General features: G+C 42.1%; 1 protein-coding gene across 3 annotated transcripts in view; it reads right to left on the bottom strand.

Moving 5' to 3' along the window:
• DVL1 (dishevelled segment polarity protein 1) overlaps positions 1 to 20,653 on the bottom strand; it is a 135,424-nt gene that overhangs the window by 21,655 nt on the left and 93,116 nt on the right. For 2 of the 3 annotated variants that reach the window (XM_075839623.1, XM_075839621.1), the window contains exons 5-11: positions 15,888 to 16,020; positions 8,293 to 8,386; positions 7,929 to 7,998; positions 6,977 to 7,116; positions 5,582 to 5,658; positions 4,970 to 5,037; positions 3,524 to 3,673 (exon numbers count right to left, since the gene is read on the bottom strand). In XM_075839623.1, coding sequence (XP_075695738.1) covers positions 3,524 to 3,673; positions 4,970 to 5,037; positions 5,582 to 5,658; positions 6,977 to 7,116; positions 7,929 to 7,998; positions 8,293 to 8,386; positions 15,888 to 16,020 — 732 coding nt within the window. The remainder of the gene's footprint in view (positions 1 to 3,523; positions 3,674 to 4,969; positions 5,038 to 5,581; positions 5,659 to 6,976; positions 7,117 to 7,928; positions 7,999 to 8,292; positions 8,387 to 15,887; positions 16,021 to 20,653) is intronic. The other variant, XM_075839622.1, reaches the window with a different exon arrangement.

The following is a 20,653-nucleotide window of genomic DNA, read 5'->3' as shown; positions in this document are numbered from 1 at the left end:
ATGACTTGCGCACCGGTCGCGCTTGTGCGCATGCGTGACCAGTGCTCCTTTCATTTTTATTGAACTGCTCAGATGCCGGAAGTCTGAGGTTTGTCATGGAGAACTTCGGGGGACTTTCGGTCCCCCGTTCTCCTTATCGCTGCCAGCGATCACACATGTATCCCCTATCCTGTGGATAGGGGATGCATGTCTTTTGTAGGACAAACAATAGGCCGTTTGTTTTTTTTTGGGGGGGGGGGCTATATGGAGTTATCTACAGGAGGGGGTCTGTATGGCGTTCTCTACAGGGGGGCTGTATGGCGTTCTCTACAGGGGGGCTGTATGGCGTTCTCTACAGGGGGGGCTGCATGGCGTTCTCTACAGGGGGGGGCTGTATGGCGTTATCTACAGGCGGGATTTGGGGCTGTAAGACGTTATCTATAGGGGGGCTGTAAGGCGTTATCTACAGGGGGCTGAAACGTCATCGCTGGAGGCCGGACAGGAGGAAAGTAAGTATGAACTTATTTATTTATTTTTATTTCATTAAAATTTTATTTTCCGAGCACCGAGCATGGTACTGTCAAGGTTGCTGAAAGAGTTACCGCCGATGAGTGCAGCCCATTATGTCTATCAGCACCCTGGACAGTACCATGCTCGGCGCTCGGAAACACGGAGTGCAAACGGCCGCTAAAACGGGCACACGGATCCGTCAAAAACGGCCGTGAAAACGGTGTCTGAAGTGTGCATGAGGCCTCAGTCTTGTGCCTGAAGTTGCGCAACTCCACTAGGCGAGTTTATTCACCACTGCTCCCTTGCTTTGCATCACTTGTCAGATTCATCAAAGTAGGATTTAAGTGTTGCATCAACAGAAAAGTAAATGACTTATGACTACGTGGGGATTGCAGGAGCGTTAATTAGATCACTTGCATATCAATAGATCAGTCAAGGTGAAGTACAATGATTTTCTTTAGCGTTACATTGATTTTCCTAATGATTATTAATAAACCTTATAGGATCTGCACATGGTAATCCTTCTTTTTGGACTATAGTCTCCCTTTAATAAACATACAATGCTATAATAAACATTTATGAAAAGCAAGGTAGGCCTTCAGCCAAGCAATGGGGGGAAAAAGGACAGAAGCCATTTGTGCCAGGTCAGTAGGTAAATGTGGAATAGATGTAACATAGCAAATGTATTACAACAACAGTTAAGCCTTATCGGGGCAGCATATGTAGTGGAGGTTTCCAAAAGCCCATCCCCAGGTCTGAAGGGCGGCAGATTTATTTAAAATAAACCTCCTCATCAAGACAACCCCTGTCTATGTGAATGTTTTTCTGTACTACTAGTTTCAATTCAGTTCACCACAGGTGTCATGATCCCCACGGGTCACTGGTTTTTTAGGTCTATTGCCCACAGAAATATGAAACCTGTATGGTCAACTTGACACCAAAAAAGAAGCATTTATCTTTAAAGTGACAGGAATTATTAACTAAAACCCAAGAGGTCAATACCCAGCACAGGTCAACAATGTCACAGGACATAAGAAAACAGATCACATTTACAAATGTCCCCTTTAAATAAGAAAGAGGATACATTATCACCTCCCTCTCGAACTTCAAAACCGTGACTGCAGACCCGGAACAATGGATATAAGGTCCTTTTCTGCTAAGGTGAAAAGTCAAACCAAGGGAATTGGTTATGTGACTCTACTAAGGAAATATTTGAGTCAATAAAAAGAGCATACATGCCTAGGTGCCCCTTTCCACCAGTTCAATATAATCTACCAGTAAACCACTACCACATAGCAAACTTGAGGCACGCTTGATGGAGCGGAGGTTGCTATTACAACTTTCAAACTCCGATCAAAACTTTATTCTTTGTAAAATGTACCCACAGGGGTCCGAAAATGTATCTTTGCCCTCCTTGAAGGAAATAGATGCCCTTAAATATTTGTAAAAGGCCATGTCCGCGCAAAAGAAACTACTGCTGCTGCTTCAGCGCAGTTCAGCAGTAGTTGTTTTTTCCTTGGCCTTTTACTGTGATAACACCCCTACAAAAAAAGCATTTTGGGGAAACTAAGTACTTCAAGGAGGAAACGGTATATATATATATATATATATATATATATATATATATAGTGACACACGTTGGTTCATTTTATCCTAAAAGATATCCTGGATTAAAGTACCTTTGTGTTTTTCCAATTATTATTTTGAGGATCTCAACAGTACATCTATAAATGCAAAAATGTATAAACATTTTTTAGGAAGAGATTAAATAATACTATATGGGATAAATCTACTGACCTGGCCACCTTTTGCCTATATGACAAATTATAATGATATAATGGAAAAGCAGAGACAGAGAGATAGAGAGAAAGAGAGAGAGAGAGAGACAGAGAGAGAGAGAGAGAGAGAGAGAGAGACTGGCCACCAGCAGAGACATGAACCTGACATTATGTTGGTGTAAGTAGCATAGCCGGATCTACATCTGTGGTCTCTCGGCCCATGCAGACGTCTAGCATGATTAGAGCAGAACTGGATCTGAGATGCTGGGGTAAGAGCGTCCATAGGCTAGCAAATGTCCTGCCCATAATGATGATCAGTGTGATTTTGCTCCCTACTCAGACCCGCCGAGAGCACCAAATCAATCAAAATTTAAGCATATTTATTGCATGGAGGTTTTCCAACATGTTGGAAAACCCCCTTGTGTTATATTAAATATTTCTAATAGTCAAAAGTGCTCTTTATTCCCTTTCCACCAATAGAACTAGAATCTCAGCCCAGTCGTTATACTGGCAATTAAAATAGGTCTATCTTAAAGAGGACCTGTCACTAGGTCATATAAGTGAAACTGGTTAACTGACTTGAATCGCGATGTCTTCCTGATTCCAGTGCTGTTTTTCTTTTTTTCTTGTACCCACCCGTTTTAGAGATATGACCCACTGTTGTGTTGGCTCCCTATGTGCTAATTTGCTGCCTCACGCTGATTGGTCAACATTAGAGGCAGAGGAGCTATCTCCACCTAGATGGCTAACTACAGCAAATTTGCATAGAGGGAGCCAAAACAACCGTGGGTCTTATCTCTGGAACGGGGAAGTCCAGGAAAAAAAAGAAAAACAGTGCTGGAATCAGGAAAACAGCGTTATTCAGGTCAGTAAACCAGTTTAACTTGTATGATCCAGTGACAGGTTCTCTTTAAATGTTCGTTATTTTACAAATACTGCCACCAAGTAAATATCTTGTGTCTTTTAGTAAATTAGGCCTTTCAGTCCGTGGAACTATAAATCCCATTATGGCCGATCATGCTGGGTCTTATAGTTCTTATTGCGCAAATAAAAAACAGCCACCCACCTCCATTGCGTTAACTTCTAATCTACTTAGAGCAACATTATCTGTTAGATGATTTAGTGGCAAGCAGGAGACAGGATAACAAGCACATCCTTCTGCTTGGCTAGTTAGCAGGATTGTGGGTTTGCGTTACACTGCTGCCCCAGAGCAGGAGAAGTCCTGCACACAGTGCGGGGGCTGCAGTGTGACTTACTTTCCAACTCAGGTTTAGAGCTTGTTAATGAGGAGCTGGTGCATGTGATGATACTCATGGAGGGGCTCATACCGTAACGGGGGTATGTTCCCGTCAGGGCTGAGGTATGAGTGATCCAGGCAGCCGGGTCTATCGGTCTCACAGGTTCCGCTACAAATAGGACATGGGGGAAAAAAAGAAGAAAAAGTTACTGTGATGAAAGGAGAACAGGACAGAATTATCTCTTTTAGGCTCTGTTCACATCTGAGTTGGGGTCCCGTTCTGACGTTCCATCGGAGGTTTCCATCAGAACAGGACCCTGAGCAGACACAAACTGACACAGAGGTTTCCGTCTCCATCTCCATTGATTGCAATGGTGACGGAGCCGGTGCCCCTGGTTTCCGTTTGTCTCTTTTGTGCACCGGATCAGTCGTTTTTCCAGAAGCAAAAGCGTAGTCGACTACGCTAATGGAAACCATGGGCACCGGCTTCGTCACCATTGCAATCAATGGGATCAATGGGACCCCAACACAGATGTGAACAGAGCCTTACATGGAAGGGACATTGTAAGACGTGCAATATGTCAGCCTGCATTCGTCCATTATCTAGCCAAGATTTTACTCTTTTAAGTATATGGAGTGATTTCCAGTTATTGCAAATCAATTAAAATCCTCACCACAATTGTCTTCCAAGAACTGAGGATATTGATCTGTAATCTCAAGAACGACTTTGTTTTTCCTTTGTGGAATTTCCTATTGATTGAGAGTTGTAGCCTGCTAATCTGTCAGATCTACAGAGAATGTACATACTGATAGATTTTACTGGCCAGCTCTTGCGGAATATATGAATTTTCAAAAGAAGTAAAAAGTAGTCAACATCTTCTGTACACACTTCCAAAACAGTGGCTTTTATACCTTTTGGTAATTAAAGGTTATGTACACCTTTGAAATAGTTTTTTTTTTTTCCTTTAAATAAAAATGTGTATCAGGGTGTTTGGTGCAACTTTCTAAATACGTTTTATTAAAAATGATTTTTACTTTTTGAGATACAGCTGCTTTGTATTCTGTATACAGATCAGCTGTATCTTGCGCTGAATCCTTTATCTGTTAGGTCAGGGGGACTGACGGGTTCAATGTCAGCAGCTCCTGCATGTCTCTAACACGCAGAATCGAGCTGTTACCGATAGCATCGAAGTTCATAACTTAGATGTGATCGATAACAGGTGGATCCTGCATGTCAGAGACACGCAGGACTGCGGTCACTGAACCCGTCAGTCACCCTGACCTGACGGATACAGGATTCCGTGCAAGATACAGCTGCTCCGTTAAAGCCTGTATGTCCTCTATGCATAGACAGATTCTTACTAAATCACCTGATGAACGGCCAAAGGATTAGTCCCTGTAAAGCCAGCTGAACATTTCCTAATAAAAAAATAAAATAAGACATGGACTTACATACGTTGCTTACCTCTTGGAATGGTGAAGTAGCTCCTTGGCGTAGGATCCCAACATTTAGCTACAGTGAGGCTTATTGGCCTGGAAGAACAACAAAATGTATCACGTGACAATGACCCACAAAATAAGTTCTTCATCAACTACGAGAAACAAACTCTTTTTTTTTGTCCCATTTAATCAGTGAAGTTGACCTTAGGGTGGTCATTACATGGATATGTCACTCTTCCCTGTAGGATTTTAAATACCTAACAAAAGATCTCTATGGTTATTAAAGGGGTAATCCTGGATTATAAAATTGATAACCTATCCTTAGGATAGGCCATCAATATTAGACAGGTAGGAGTCCGACTCTCGGCATCAGCTGTTTAAATGCGTGTCGAAGATTCACAATGAGCAAGTAGAAATTAAGGGGAAGCAGCGCACGTACAAGCTGCACCACCTTCAAAACAGCTGATCAGAGGGGGTCCCGGGAGTCGGACTCCGACCCATCAGTTATTGATGGCTTATCCTGAGGATAGGCCATAATTTGTTACTGGCTGGAAAACCCCTTTAATAAATTGCCCGCTAAGTGTCTAAACTGCTGGATTTCCGCAGAATACAAAACTCCATCTTAGTTATTACATACCCTGGCTTGGATACAATTTCCCTTAAAACTCTGACAGCATCATCATTGCTCATGTTCTCAAAATTCACGTCGTTCACCTGCAAAATGCCAAAAATATATGTAAAGTGGGTGCATTGTAAATAGATAAAGATAATTGGTACGAAACAATCTCGTATGCCTGGCACCTTTCTCAAGAATATTAAAATACAATGAACACGTTTATTCCTCATTCTTCATTTAAATTGGGGAGGTTAAAGAAAGGGAAACAATTCCCAGATATATTAGGCTTAGTAATATCAAAGGCAGCTGACACGAGCCTGTGATGGCATTAAAGGATCCCCTGTGTAATCGCTGCAAACTCAAAGAAACACAAGTAATCTTGTAAATGACTCCTGAGGCTTTGTGATAACCGGCCCACATCTTGCTTGTTGTTTCAGTTGCGTTCCTCTACTTTTGTCTTTCAGGATGGAATAATACCATAAGGCAGATGTAATTAATACTGCGGTGTCCATGATGCACAGACCTGTTGTAACTAATAGCAACCAAAGTCTTAGTAGCTTTGATCAGTCTGCTGCATACTAATGCCATTCACGGTTTGCCTTGTAAAAGCAAATTGAATTTCAATGTAACCATATGTAATGCTCTGTTCACACTGCGCTTGGTGTATACAACAGGATGTGCTCCTGATGTATACAGCAACATGCCCATAGACTTTCAAAAACGTCCAACGTATGCCAAAAGAGTGCCTACGCTGTATTTTTTTACAATGGGAGTCAATAGCAGACATATGCAACTGCATTGGCATACATCCTGTATTATAATCCAGAGGTGCATTCACAATTCTGTTGGTTGCTATTGGAAACTGTCAACAAGCTTGTAGTCAGACACACCCCTAAAGTCTTAGCTAAGATCCTATGATGTGTAAGAGTGTTTGTTTTTCCTACATTAGATTACTTTACAGTGCCTTATATAAAGACTTCACTTCTCAGAATGAAAATCACCACCATCATTTAGCAAAGAAGGAATGCTGGGAGATTCCTGCTCTGAAGCCTGCAGAACTATGAATGCAGCTCTGCACAATAATTCAGACTAACTCAGGATCAGTACAATAATCAAGTAATGTTTTTACAAAGTTACTTAACTTTTAAGAAGATTAATTCTATATGTAAACTGTATAGCTGTATTGAGGGTTAAGGATACACTTTAAAGGGGTTCTCTGAGAATTAGTTATAGATCCCATTTATTTCAGCAAATAAAAAAATTTATCTAACATTTTCAAAAAGATCCTACAACAAATTGGTCCCCAAGATAAGATTTTGGCACTGTGCTATATGGAGGTTTACACCTCTAAACAACCAAAATGACCCCACATAAACAGTGCAAGTGATAATAAAAGCTGCCATACATATACCACACCTGTAGAAGCATATCTCCAGGCTCAATTCGCCCATCTGCTGCTACAGCGCCACCTTTCATAATGGATCCAATATATATTCCCCCATCCCCGCGGTCGTTGCTCTGGCCCACAATACTGATCCCCAAGAAGTTGTATTTCTCTGGTAAGACAAAATCATAACATAAAGTTGGTAGGATCAAATCATCCAAGGCAATTCTATTTGTAGTAATGTATATTAGTTATATTAGTCCTTAAAATGTACATAAATATGTCTCTGGACGTAGCCATGACAACCAGAATGAGAACATTTATTATTGGTACTGTTGGCTGCATTCAGAGAAAACGTTATATAAAAAATAGTTTTGAACCCCTTTCTAAATTTGCTGGGAGCTGCTGCCAGACAGGGCTCCCCTCATGCTGCGCTGCTCAGGTGAGGAATGATCTAGATGGCGGAAGTAGACTTTGAACTGAATAATGGAGACATTGTCCACTAATTTAAGGCGACAGTCCGGTTACTTTAGATATGATGTCAGAGCTATGTTCAGCCGTAAAATCCTTTGTTCCATAGGATCGTGCTTGCGGGTCTTAGCCCCTCCTTTATCTCAGACTGTGCCACCGCCTGAAAAAGATGGCTGCGCAGTCTACATGAATGGAGCGGGTTGGCACAGTTGGTGACGTCACTTACTAGCGTCTCTTTGCTCCATGCAAAGCCGTAGGGAAAAGAAGGAAAGGTGAGAATTTTTTTTTATCTGTTGACCACCATTAGTCCTCTTGTATACCCCATATGGCCGCTTTAACTCTTTTTGGGTATCTTGTAGATTCCCCTAATGACAGGTACCATGACAAATTCACTTTAAAACAGGGAGTTAGCATTGTAATTAATATACTGTATATTCGTAAAAAAAACAAAAAACATCACAAACTGCAAAAAAGAATACAAATGACACATTGACGTTGTGATATGTGACTTACCCATATTCAGTGTGACTGTGATGATATTCAGGGACATGGTCGAGTCTGTGATGCTGCTGAATGATGAGGACTGTAGGAGAGAATACAAGACAGAATGGAAACAATATTCACTAAAGGCTAATAACATCCAAAAAATATAGCAATACCATTTGTGTGTTACTGAAATTCAACCAAAATAATTGTTCCATTTTCCTTATGGCCATGATATGTATGATGCCTACATGCAAAATATATGTGTGTGATGCCCTTTGTAAATGATGACGGATGGCGCAGAGCAGTAGCTTGAAGCTTCTGGTTCCAAATGCAAAATCTATACCATCAAAGATATGGATATTACCATGTTAACAGAATCCGCACTACTCACCCTATCGATCTGTCTCATCTTCTGCTTCCGCCGCCTTCGTTTGTGCTTCCGTATAAGTCTTGAAGACGTGCTCTGCTCTGTGGAGCAGCTTAATCTGTAGAATACAGAAATGTATATTTATTATAATAAGGTCCATATACAGAATAACTCAGAACTTGCACTTGGATCTCTAGTAGCTATAACCTACGCTATTGCTTTATCGAAGACCCATAGATCACTAGCGAAGTACCAAGGCAGGTGACAATATCAAATTAGTGGCATCCATGACCTGGGACTACCACCAAAACTAAAGAGCACCCGAAGTTTGGTGCCGGTAAAACATTTCCATCTCGGGAAATCTCTGACAAAATACTCTAAACAAAGGACAATTCAAGCCAATGGAGCTTTGCTTTGACTGTCGCGATCTACAGTAATGTAAGTTTTTGATCAGTGCCAAGGTGTTCTGGTCGTGATCCATAGGGGGTGCTGCCCTTTTGTTCTGGAAATCGGTGGTAATGTGAGCTCACTGAAGTGTATCTATGCCATGTCAGAAGATCATTTTTGGCTAGATTTCCCCTGTAAGTCTCGGGTTTCATGGAAACTAGAAGTCACGTGTGTGTTACAGGAAAATTTTGGTTGTAATGTGATTTCAAATTATTCCCTATGGGGAGAAAAGTAGCATTTTATCGTGGTATTATGTTGTCTGTAGCCCAATCCCAAAAATGTTAAAAATACTTTATCTTCTGAAAGACTAGGTCACATTTGGTTTAAGATGTATAAAGAGGAGAGTGGGTTCCTCCAATTCTTGAGACAGATGGACGAAGATTCAGTAATGAAGAGAAGAGCTGGTTTCTCTCTCCTTTGGTTGTTAATATTGAGCGTCTGATCTAGCCAACTTTCCTTCTCCACGGGCCCCAATGCGGCCACATGGGCTGTGTCTATGTTATGTAAGTGCATTACTAAGCATGGGCGGTGCCCAGAGAAACTTTTCAGAGTCAGATTCATAACATCTCTATGACCTCCATTGAAATAAATATGATTCTGATAATACTAGTGGATCAGTGTAGACATAGAGTGCCACCGATAGTTAAAGGGGTTATGCGGGGACCAAAAATGATAAGCAGTGTACTCACTGCAGTATGTGAGTACACTCGCGAATATACATTCCGGTCCCCCGTCACGCTGATTCTGAGATTTTCATAGATTTTTATAGCCCTGCCGGGGGACCGGAAGTCAAGTTGCACAACATTCTTTGATGACTTTACAACTCTTCGTCACGTGACCCGTCCCTCTCTATTCTATGTACTCGCTGTACTACTGCTCCTGCTTGTACATACAGTACAGCGGGGCCGGTCACATGACGAAGAGTCGTATCGTCATCAATGAAGACTGTGCAACTAGACATCCGGTCCCCCGGCAGTGCTATAAAAATCTATGAAAATCTCAGAATCAACGCGACGGGGGACCGGAATGTATATTAGCTAGTGTACTCACATACTGCAGTGACTACTCTGCTAATAATTTTTGGTACCCTTTAACCATCCCTGTACACAATAAATATAGACATGTTCTATATATACGGTATACATTTGAGCAAATTGAAGCTTCCGGGCCCAATGCAAAATCTGCAACAGGGCCCCTACCACCATTTGTAAAATAGGCCCCTTTAGGCCTGGGTGCATCTGCTTCCTCTGTATCCCCTATAGCTACTCCCGTCACATATATATATATATATATAAAAAATCACTGCAGTTCCATTAAATATTTATTCCAGACATATGTCTTTTATTCATGCTTATGGTGAAACGGCTCCTTGGACAATGAAATTACTCATTGTTGGGGAGATGTGTTTGTAGACGCCTTTCATCTTCATCCCTGCGTGTCCAAGATCTGTACCCGTGAAATTCCTATGGTAATTAATCTGCTCTCAGGATGACAGATATTTTTACATCGCCAGCAGCAATGATTTCTTTCCTGGGAGACGAGGCCTAAATGCTGGTGATATACAGACACAATGTCACATGGAAGACGATGGCATTTGCTATTCCTTTTATATTGTGATATGAAGTGATACAAAACACTGAGACTATTTGTGGCATCACATGGCTGTTTTTGACTAACATATGGCTTTACATTACGCTAGGCCTTTCCCTTTTTTGTCGTAATTTGTAGAAATGCTATTTGTTATTCTGGATAATGACTGGAAATGTGCAAAATCGGTCATAGCTTCTGACCAGTAAAGTAATGATAATCTGCATTCATTGCAGAAAAAAATGTAATGTTACAGGCAGCATAGTGAGGCTGGATTCACACGAGTGTGTGCGTTTTGCCTGCGCAAAAGGCACTTAGCAGCTCCGTGTGTCATCAGCATATGATGCGTGGCTGCGTGATTTTCGCACAGCCGCCATCATTATGACACTCCGTTTGGATGTTTGTAAACAGAAAAGCACGTGGTGCTTTTCTGTTTTCATTCATAGTTCTAGAGCTGTTGCGCGAATCACAAGCGTCCCACGGAAGTGCTTCCATGTGGTGCGCGTGATTTTCACGCACCCATTGACTTCAATGGGTGCGTGATGCGCGAAATACGCACAAAGAACGGACATGTAGTGAGTTTTTCGCAGCGGACTCACGCTGCATAAAAATCACGCAACTGTCTGAATTTCAAATGTAATGGCAAGTGCAGGCGTTTTTCGCAGCGTCCATTATGGACGTAATTGGAGCTGTTTTTCTATGGAGTCAATGGAAAATGGCTCCAATTACGTCCCAAGAAGTGACATGCACTTCTTTGACGCGGGCTTCTTTTTTACGCGCCGACTTTTGACAGCGGCACGTAAAAAAAATGACCGTCGGCACAGAACATCGTAAAACCCATTCAAATGAATGGGCAGATGTTTGCCGACGCTTTGGAGCCGTATTTTCGGACGTAATTCGAGGTTAAAACGCCCGAATTACGTCCGTAAATAGGGTGTGTGAACCCAGCCTAAGGGTATGTGCACACACACTAATTACGTCCGTAATTGACGGACGTATTTCGGCCGCAAGTCCCGGACCGAACACAGTGCAGGGAGCCGGGCTCCTAGCATCATACTTATGTACGATGCTAGGAGTCCCTGCCTCGCTGCAGGACAACTGTCCCGTACTGTAATCATGTTTTCAGTACGTGACAGTTGTCCTGCAGCGAGGCAGGGACTCCTAGCATCGTACATAACTATGATGCTAGGAGCCCGGCTCCCTGTACTGAGTTCGGTCCGAGACTTGCGGCCGAAATACGTCCGTCAATTACGGACGTAATTAGTGTGTGTGCACATACCCTAAGAGTGAGGGTGGGGAAATAGCACATGAGCTGCATCTGGTATTGCAGCTCACTTTTTTCAAGTAAACGGGTCTGAGCTGCAATACCAGATACAGTCAATAGGCAGATGTGGCACTGTTTCTTAAAAAACAAACAGATAATTTAGGTCAAATGGTACAATTGAACCACACCTGTGCATGATGCACCAAAAACTAAAAGGTACGATTACGTGGCCCATATGTATGGGAACAAACGTTCGTCCCCAGACATAACCAAGCATTGCTCCGTGTGAAAAGAGCAAACGAGCGCCGATCAAGGAGGCAGCTCATTGATCGGCCTTGTTTTGCTCCTTTTACAAGGAGCAATGCCTGGGGACGTGCGATCCTTACTAGGATCGCTCGGCCAATGATCAGTTGCCTGATCGTTGCCCTGACTACACAGGGCCATGATCGGGAATGGGCGTGTATATAAACGCTTGTTTGCCCAAACATTAGCCCGTGTTACGCAGCGGAGGAAGTAAGTACAGGCAGTGTTCTGGAGGACATTTGTTTCTGCCATCTGTGGCTGGTACTCTGGGGGGCATGTGAGGCTGAGAGATTGTATAGGGGCAGGTAGGTAATCTAAAGTTTATTGGAAGCTAGGGCACATATAAGGCATCTGTGGGTGGCACACACCGTTAAGAGATTTGCTCGGTAAAAAAAAAAAAAAGACAATGAGAAAAATGTGCACACCGTGCTACATAACGTCTAAGGTTTATTTTTGCGTGTCACGTTATTTTCACCCTAGCTAGATGGTGGGGGGGGGGTCACTGATGACAACTTTTACACTTGGCCCACCAATGTGCTAAAACGGCCCCGCTTGTAAGGCTCGTTTCCAAAAGTATTAAAGAATTCTTGTGAAGACTCAAAACATTTCCTCCATCCATTAATTCCCCTTATTACTGCATGTTCCTCCTGGGTGATGACAGCTGTGATCTAGACTTTAATGCTGATGTCTCTACGAGGATTTACATCAACCCATCAATTATATCTAGACTTTTAGCTTCTCAACTCTAACCTCCTAAATAAACCCACTGTCATCTCATATGCATCCCACCCTTGTCACAGCCTGCAGGATTGAAGCCTCGGGGAGGGTGTCTTGATCTCTGGGTACTAAGCATGCCAGATCAGAAGCGGTAAGAAGAGATGTGATGACAAGGAGGCATCTGCTGGAGAGGAGACACACCTCGACCACAGCCACCATGGTAAGTAGAGTCTAACTGCTTGGTGAAATGTTATCATGTCTTGTCTTGTTAATTTGTTGGAAATGTTCTATTTCTTTTTTCAAATCTCACCCACATGGCTGTGTCTGTAACGTGTTGCGGATTTTCAATTCGGAAATTCTGCATGAAAGATCCGCAGAATTTCCAACTCGTGTGAATCCAACCTAAGGATTCCACCACTAAACGTCCCAGAACACTTTAGATATTGTGTCCTATAGTAATGTTACTCAACGTTTTAAAACAAAGTACCCCCTACTCAAACAAATTATATTGGTGTAGGGTCTACTCACACAGTTTTTGCAGTGTACGCTCAGTGTATGCGCTGGGAAAGCTCCCGGCGAATACACCAAACCTATCCATTAGGTCCCATACAACCGAAGGATGCCAAAAGAGTGCTCTTTTTGGCATCCATTGGACCATATAATTACTTTTAACACTATGGAATAGTGTAGTGGACCACGTTATTCTTTACAGAGGCATCCAGTAAAAAAAAAAGTATACTGCACATTATATACAGTGGTATATGTTGGAGGCTTCCATCGGTCGTATACATTGGGAAATCTTCCTAACGTATACCTCCAATGTACACTGCAAAAGCAGTGTGAATAGAGCTGTACCCCCAAGGCTATGTTCATACACTACCTAATAATGGCATAGCATGAGTACAGTGTGAGTACCCCTAAAGGCATGGCTTGTACTCCCTGTGTTACACATACCACAGGTTGGGAAGCTAGGTTCTGAAATAGTGGCTCAATGTTATTCGGGGTCCTACATTATGGACCCATAACACATTGTTGACAATGTTTTTTTTGTAAAATATTGCCATAATGATACCAGGGTACAATATTAAAAATGAGCAAACTTAAACCTGGGATCCTATAAAACTGGTACACTGGGTTCCTAAAATTGAACACACTGACAGTCTACTGTGGATTCACACGCAGCAGATTTTGTTGCTGAAATTTCTGTGACTGAAAATCAGTTCCATTCATCTGAATGGGGTTATTTCTGCAGCAAGCACATGGATTTCTGCAAGTGCCATTCAGATGAATGGAACGGATTTTCAGTCGCAGAAATTTCTGCAACAAAATCTGCTGCCTGTGTGAAGCACCCTAGAAAGTCTAGAAAACTGCCAAGCTGACACTGTAGTAGGTTGTAGCACACTGACGGTCTAATGTGACTAGAACAGGGGCACACTGATACTGTAGAGAGTTCTAGAACAGAGACACACTGATACTGTAGAGCGTTCTAGAACACAGGGGCACCCTGATACTGTAGATGGTTCTAGAACAGACACACTGATACTGTAGAGAGTCCTAGAACAGGGGCACACTGATACTGTAGATGGTTCTAGAACACAGGCACACTGATACTGTAGAGCGTTCTAGAACACAGGCACACTGATACTGTAGAGAGTTCTAGAACACAGGCACACTGATACTGTAGAGCGTTCTAGAACACAGGCACACTGATACAGTAGAGAGTTCTAGAACAGGGGCACGCTGACACTGTAGAGAGTTCTAGAATACAGGGACACTGATACTGTAGAGAGTTCTAGAACACAGGCACACTGATACTGTAGAGCGTTCTAGAACACAGGCACACTGATACTGTAGAGCATTCTAGAACACAGGCACACTGATACTGTAGAGCTTTCTAGAACACAGGCACACTGATACAGTAGACAGTTCTAGAACACAGGCACACTGATACTGTAGAGCGTTCTAGAACACAGCCACACTGATACTGTAGAGCTTTCTAGAACACAGGCACACTGATACAGTAGAGAGTTCTAGAACACAGGCACACTGATACTGTAGAGCTTTCTAGAACACAGGAACACTGTTACAGTAGAGAGTTCTAGAACAGGGGCACACTGATACTGTAGATGGTTCTAGAACAGAGACACACTGATACTGTAGAGGGTTCTAGAATACAGGCACACTGATACTGTAGAGAGTTCTAGAACACAGGCACACAGGTACTGTAGAGAGTTCTAGAACACAGGCACACTGATACTGTAGTGACTTCTAGAACACAGGCACACTGATACTGTAGCGTTCTAGAACACGGGCACACTGATACTGTAGAGAGTTCTGGAACACAGACACGCTGATATAGTACAGAGTTCTAGAACACAGGCACCCTGATACTGTAGAGAGTTATTGAACATAGACACACAGATACTGTAGAGAGTTCTAGAACACAGGCACACTGGTACTGTAGAGAGATCTAGAACACAGGCACACTGATACTGTAGAGAGTTCTAGAACACAGGCACACTGATACTGTAGTGACTCCTAGAACACAGGCACACTGATACTGTAGAGGGTTCTAGAACAGGGGCACACTGACACTGTAGAGAGTTCTAGAACAGGGGCACACTGACACTGTAGAGAGTTCTAGAACAGGGGCACACTGACACTGTAGAGAGTTCTAGAACACAGGCACGCTGATATAGTAGAGAGTTCTAGAACACAGGCACCCTGATACTGTAGATAATTCTAGAACAGGGGCGAATTGATACTATTGATAGTTCTAGAACACCGGCACCCTGATAATGTAGAGAGTTCTAGAACATAGGCACATTGATATTGTACACAGTTCTAGACCACAGGGACACTGATACTGTAGAGAGTTCTTGAACATAGACACACGGATACTGTAGAGGGGTTTACAACACAGGCACACTGATACTGTAGAAAGGTCTATAACACAGGGACACCAATACTGTAGAGAGTTCTAGAACACAGGGACACTGATACTGTAGAGAGTTATTGAACATAGACACGGATACTGTAGAGAGTACAAGAACACTGGGACACCAATACTGTAGAGCGTTCTAGAAAATAGACACACTGATACTGTGAAGGGTTCTAAAACACTGACACACTGCACTGCCTAAGAGTTCTGAGTAACTACCATGCTGACATTTTAGAGGTGTAACAACACCGGCACACTGACACCACCGCGGATCCTAGAACCAGTACCATTTGAAGTCAATTAAAAATGGTAAAAGCTCCCACACTTACAAATCTCTATGCATATTACTCTGGTTCATACCTGCTAGTGTTGTCTTCATCAGAGTCCACAAAACTGCTAGACTCCAGCTCACTGCTCATCACGGTGGACGTGCTGTCATATCCTCCAGTCTCCCGTATACGCTCCACCTTGGGGTGCCCATTGATTCTTGGAACTGTCACAGGAAATAAAGAATGTGATGAGAATGAGCCCCATGGACAGCTTTTATCAGCAAATACCAAGACAAAGTGTTTGATCAAAGGAAAAAGTTTGTACTGTACAAAAGACAAAAACAGTGCAAAGTACAGTACATTTAGCAAAGTAACTACAAGTGACATGTAGATAAGGGCAACTAAAGAAAAAATATTACCGTATAACTTAATGTATATCTTCCTTTAATCAGAATGAAAAATGGATGACACTGACACAGGGAGACAACAAAGCTGACAATAGGTCATGCCTTTAATCAGACTAATAGGTGCTGTCATTTCCAGACTGTTTGAAGTGAGGTGCCCTGACTGATGAAGATGAAGGAACATAACCTCACTCACCAGCTACCTGCAACTGAGCTGCTACAGGACTTCACCACCCTCCGCCTGCTGCCATACCGGATCGACGCTCAAATTATACTGTATAAATAATACTGTATAAATACCAAGCCACTTGTAGGAGGCAGAAAAGTTGGGCACTGTTCACACTGAGTATTTTTGCAAGCAGAAAAAAAATCTGCCTCAGAATTCCTTCCATTATTCCGTGTTTTTTTTTTTACTGTGTTTTTTGTCCACAGCCATTGAAGCTAATCCAAGGACCGCTCAGAAAAAAACGCTCAGAAATGAGAGCTGCCGTTTTTTCTGCATCCCATTGATTTCAATAGGAGGTCAGAGGCACAAACCGCGGCAAGAAAGGAATGCCGCTTTTTTATCCCACGAGCGGCTAAAAGCCGCCTGGGTGAAAAACTTCTCTGCCTCCCATTGAAATCAATGGGGGTGATTTTGTCCGTTTTTTTGGGCTGATTGCAACGCAGTTTCCACGTCAAAATCAGCACCAAAAAACTCTGTGTGAACTAACCCTTATTCTATAGTGTCAAGTTGTTTAAAGTCTATTTAGCTTCTTTTTTTTAATTTTAATTTTTTCTAAAAACTGAGTGACAAACAATATGGCTGAATTTCCACATAGCTATTTTTATATCAAATGGGGCCCCGGGCAACAAGCAAAGTGGGGCCCCCACTTGCCATTTTAAGACCGTTTTTCTCTTCATTTCAGCTAACATAATACTGCCATATAGTGCCAATATAATACAGATACAGCCCAAATAATACCACCATAATACTGCTCTATTTATTTCCCAAATAATACCACCATAATACTGCTATAGAGTTCCCAAATAATACTGCTATATAGTTCCCAAATAATACCACCATAATACTGCTATAGAGTTCCCAAATAATACCACCATAATACTGCTATAGAGTTCCCAAATAATACCACCATAATACTGCTATAGAGTTCCCAAATAATACCACCATAATACTGCTATAGAATTCTCAAATAATACCACCATACACTGCTAATAATACAGATACAGCCCAAATAATACTACCATAATACTGCTATAGAGTTCCCAAATAATACCACCATAATACTGCTATAGAGTTCCCAAATAATACCACCATCATACAGTTATATAGTTCACAAATAATACCACCATAATACTGTTATTTAGTTCCCAAATAATACCACCATAATACTGCTATAGAATTCTCAAATAATACCACCATACACTGCTAATAATACAGATACAGCCCAAATAATACTACCATAATACTGCTATAGAGTTCCCAAATAATACCACCATAATACTGCTATAGAGTTCCCAAATAATACCACCATAATACTGCTATAGAGTTCCCAAATAATACCACCATAATACTGCTATAGAGTTCCCAAATAATACCACCATAATACTGCTATAGAATTCTCAAATAATACCACCATACACTGCTAATAATACAGATACAGCCCAAATAATACTACCATAATACTGCTATAGAGTTCCCAAATAATACCACCATAATACTGCTATAGAGTTCCCAAATAATACCACCATAATACTGCTATAGAGTTCCCAAATAATACCACCATAATACTGCTATAGAGTTCCCAAATAATACCACCATACACTGCTAATAATACAGGGTGGTTTTAGTTTGCTCTGGGGTTCCCATCCTCCTGGACTCCCTAGGAAATGGAGGCCTTGGGCATTTGCCTAGTTTGCCACCACCTAAAACCGACCCTGCCCTTATACTTCCCACAGGAGTGGCGTAGTTATTTTAAAGAAAGCAACCATTTTTTTCTCATCCTGGACAACGCCTTTAATGGTCAGTATTGCGGATGTAATATCTGAAACCACACAGTATTACTAAACCAAACGACTGAACCGAACAGCTATGGTGCTGTAAACTTGATTCAAGAGGACTGTTATCTCCGAAGTGTGGACAGTTAAAGGGTTGTCTAGGATTAGAAAAAAATAAAAAAAGTTAACTTTTTTTTCCCCAGAAACAGCATCACTCTTGCCCATAGGCTGTGTCTGGTATTGCAGCTCAGTCCTATTTACTTGAACAGGAATAAGTCGCAAATACCTGAAATAACCCATGGACAAGAGCAGTGTTTTTTCTGGGGGGTATTATCCTGGACAACCCCTTTGAACATGGGTACAATAGACCCATCTGAATGAGGCCCTAAACTCACAATCTTTTTATGTTCCCCCACCTATAGCATTGTACATCCTGAGCTTGCTGGTTCATAAATATACTGTCAGTACTAGAAATCTGCCCACACACAGGCAGAGAGGTAGAACAGATGTAGGGGATACTCTGCAGAACACTGCAGATTTATATGGCTGCATAACAAACCCTATTGGCACTGTAATGGCACCCATCATCTATTAGGGTTTGTTCACACGGGCTATTTTCAGCCGTTTTTCGGGCCATAAACGTCCTGAAAAACGGCTGAAAAATTGGAAGCAGAACGCCTCCAAACATCTGCCCATTGATTTCAATGGGAAATACGGTGTTCTGTACCGACGGGGCTTTTTTTACGCCTCATTTTTAAAAAAACGGCTGGTTAAAAGACGCCCCGTAAACAGAAGTGCATGTCACTTCTTGAGCCGTTTTTGGAGCCATTTTTCATTGACTCAATAGAAAAACGGCTCCAAAAACGGCAGTAAAAATTGCCGCTAAAAACGCGAGTTTGCTTAAAAAACAGCTGAAAATCAGAGGCTCTTTTCCCTTGAAAACAGCTCCGTATTTTATAGATTTTTTTGGTTTGCCGTGTGAACATACCCTTACCCTCCCAGATTACTCGTAAACAGCTGAACAGACTATTAAACAACTATACACACAGGGACTTACATTTCCAAGTATTTTGTAGATGGAAATGCACTTTAATAACAATGGATTCGACCTCCTCAATGATATTCACATAAAAGGTTTTGCTGTCTAGTTGTTCAATTTGAATTGTGATAGAACGATGCCACTAAGCCCCGATTATAGCAGATCACAGCCCGAAGCAACGTCCCAAAGAATGCACGCGTTTTATATGCATAATACATTACAAATCATCATGTTTCAGCTTCCATTCTTCTCACTTGACAAGGCGTATACTGGAAGGTAAACACATCATAACCACCTCCATTCCTTATACGATTCTTGAGATCCAAGCTCAGCATGTAATAGGCTTAGGATGGAGTTTTATCTTCAGATCCCTCCCTGGGTGCAGACCGGAGTCTTCTAGACAAAATGACTTTCCATCACTGACGGAAAAGTGCTCTAAAACCAAAACAAAATCTAATCTGCTCTTCACGCGTTTTATCTTCACGCCCGGATTCAATTTCTTTACCTCTGCATAACTCAGTATCTGAAGAATGGCGGCCAAGCAGCAACCAAGATAAGTTTATGAAGTTTGTGCCTAATGTGTTGAGGGATACTAGCCTCAGGCTACTGGTATATACTGTTCAGCTGGCCATACACAGGAGATAGCTGTCGGCTGAGTGTTTGTTCGGTCGATAGCTTTTTCTCCTGCTTCACTAAAAACATGCGGCCGCGCCGAGCGTACGTGATTATTCCAATGTAGGGCGGGGAATAAGCCTTATCTCACGCAGGAACAAAGCAATGGGCATGATAACATCAAATATCCCATATTCCTCTTTCCCTTAACATCTGTGGCCAGGGGACAGTTGGGAGGCCATCATACACATGAGATCGTTGATCGACGCCGCCAAAACTGGCAGGTTCAGACTCATTTAATATTATGTGTATGGCGAATATGTTCCCACACACAGAGGATATGCTGCGGAACTTCTGCAACAAAAAATCTGCAGCGGAATCTAACACCGGTAAAGCTGTCACAGAAATCCGCAGAAAATAGTGGGCTTTTACCTGCGGATTTAGCGTTAAACATTGATTATAGCAAAGTATATGAGGTCCTGCGCATTTCAATTGATTTTGACTGCATTTCCGCTGCGTAAGGACTGTACAAACCGCAACAAAACAAATCTATTGCAGAATTTATTCTCCCCATTCAAGTTTATCGGTTAAACACGAAGCATCTCCACTCAGAGTACGCAGCATAAAACATGCTGCGGAATGGAAAGTCGCACCGCAAAACACTTTTCGCACGACTTTTCTGCGGTTTTTTTCTGCAGCGTGAGGCTGAGATTTGCCAAATTTCATTTACTTTGCTGCTACTGTAAACGCTGCGGAATTTCAGCACAGAATTTCGTTGTGGAAATTCTGCAGCGTTTGCTGACA

The sequence above is a fragment of the Rhinoderma darwinii genome, chromosome 10, assembly GCF_050947455.1.
Source record: "Rhinoderma darwinii isolate aRhiDar2 chromosome 10, aRhiDar2.hap1, whole genome shotgun sequence".
Classification (NCBI taxonomy): domain Eukaryota; kingdom Metazoa; phylum Chordata; class Amphibia; order Anura; family Rhinodermatidae; genus Rhinoderma; species Rhinoderma darwinii.
The sequence above is the reverse complement of the archived record's forward strand: the minus strand, read 5'-3'. Positions and strand labels throughout refer to the sequence as shown.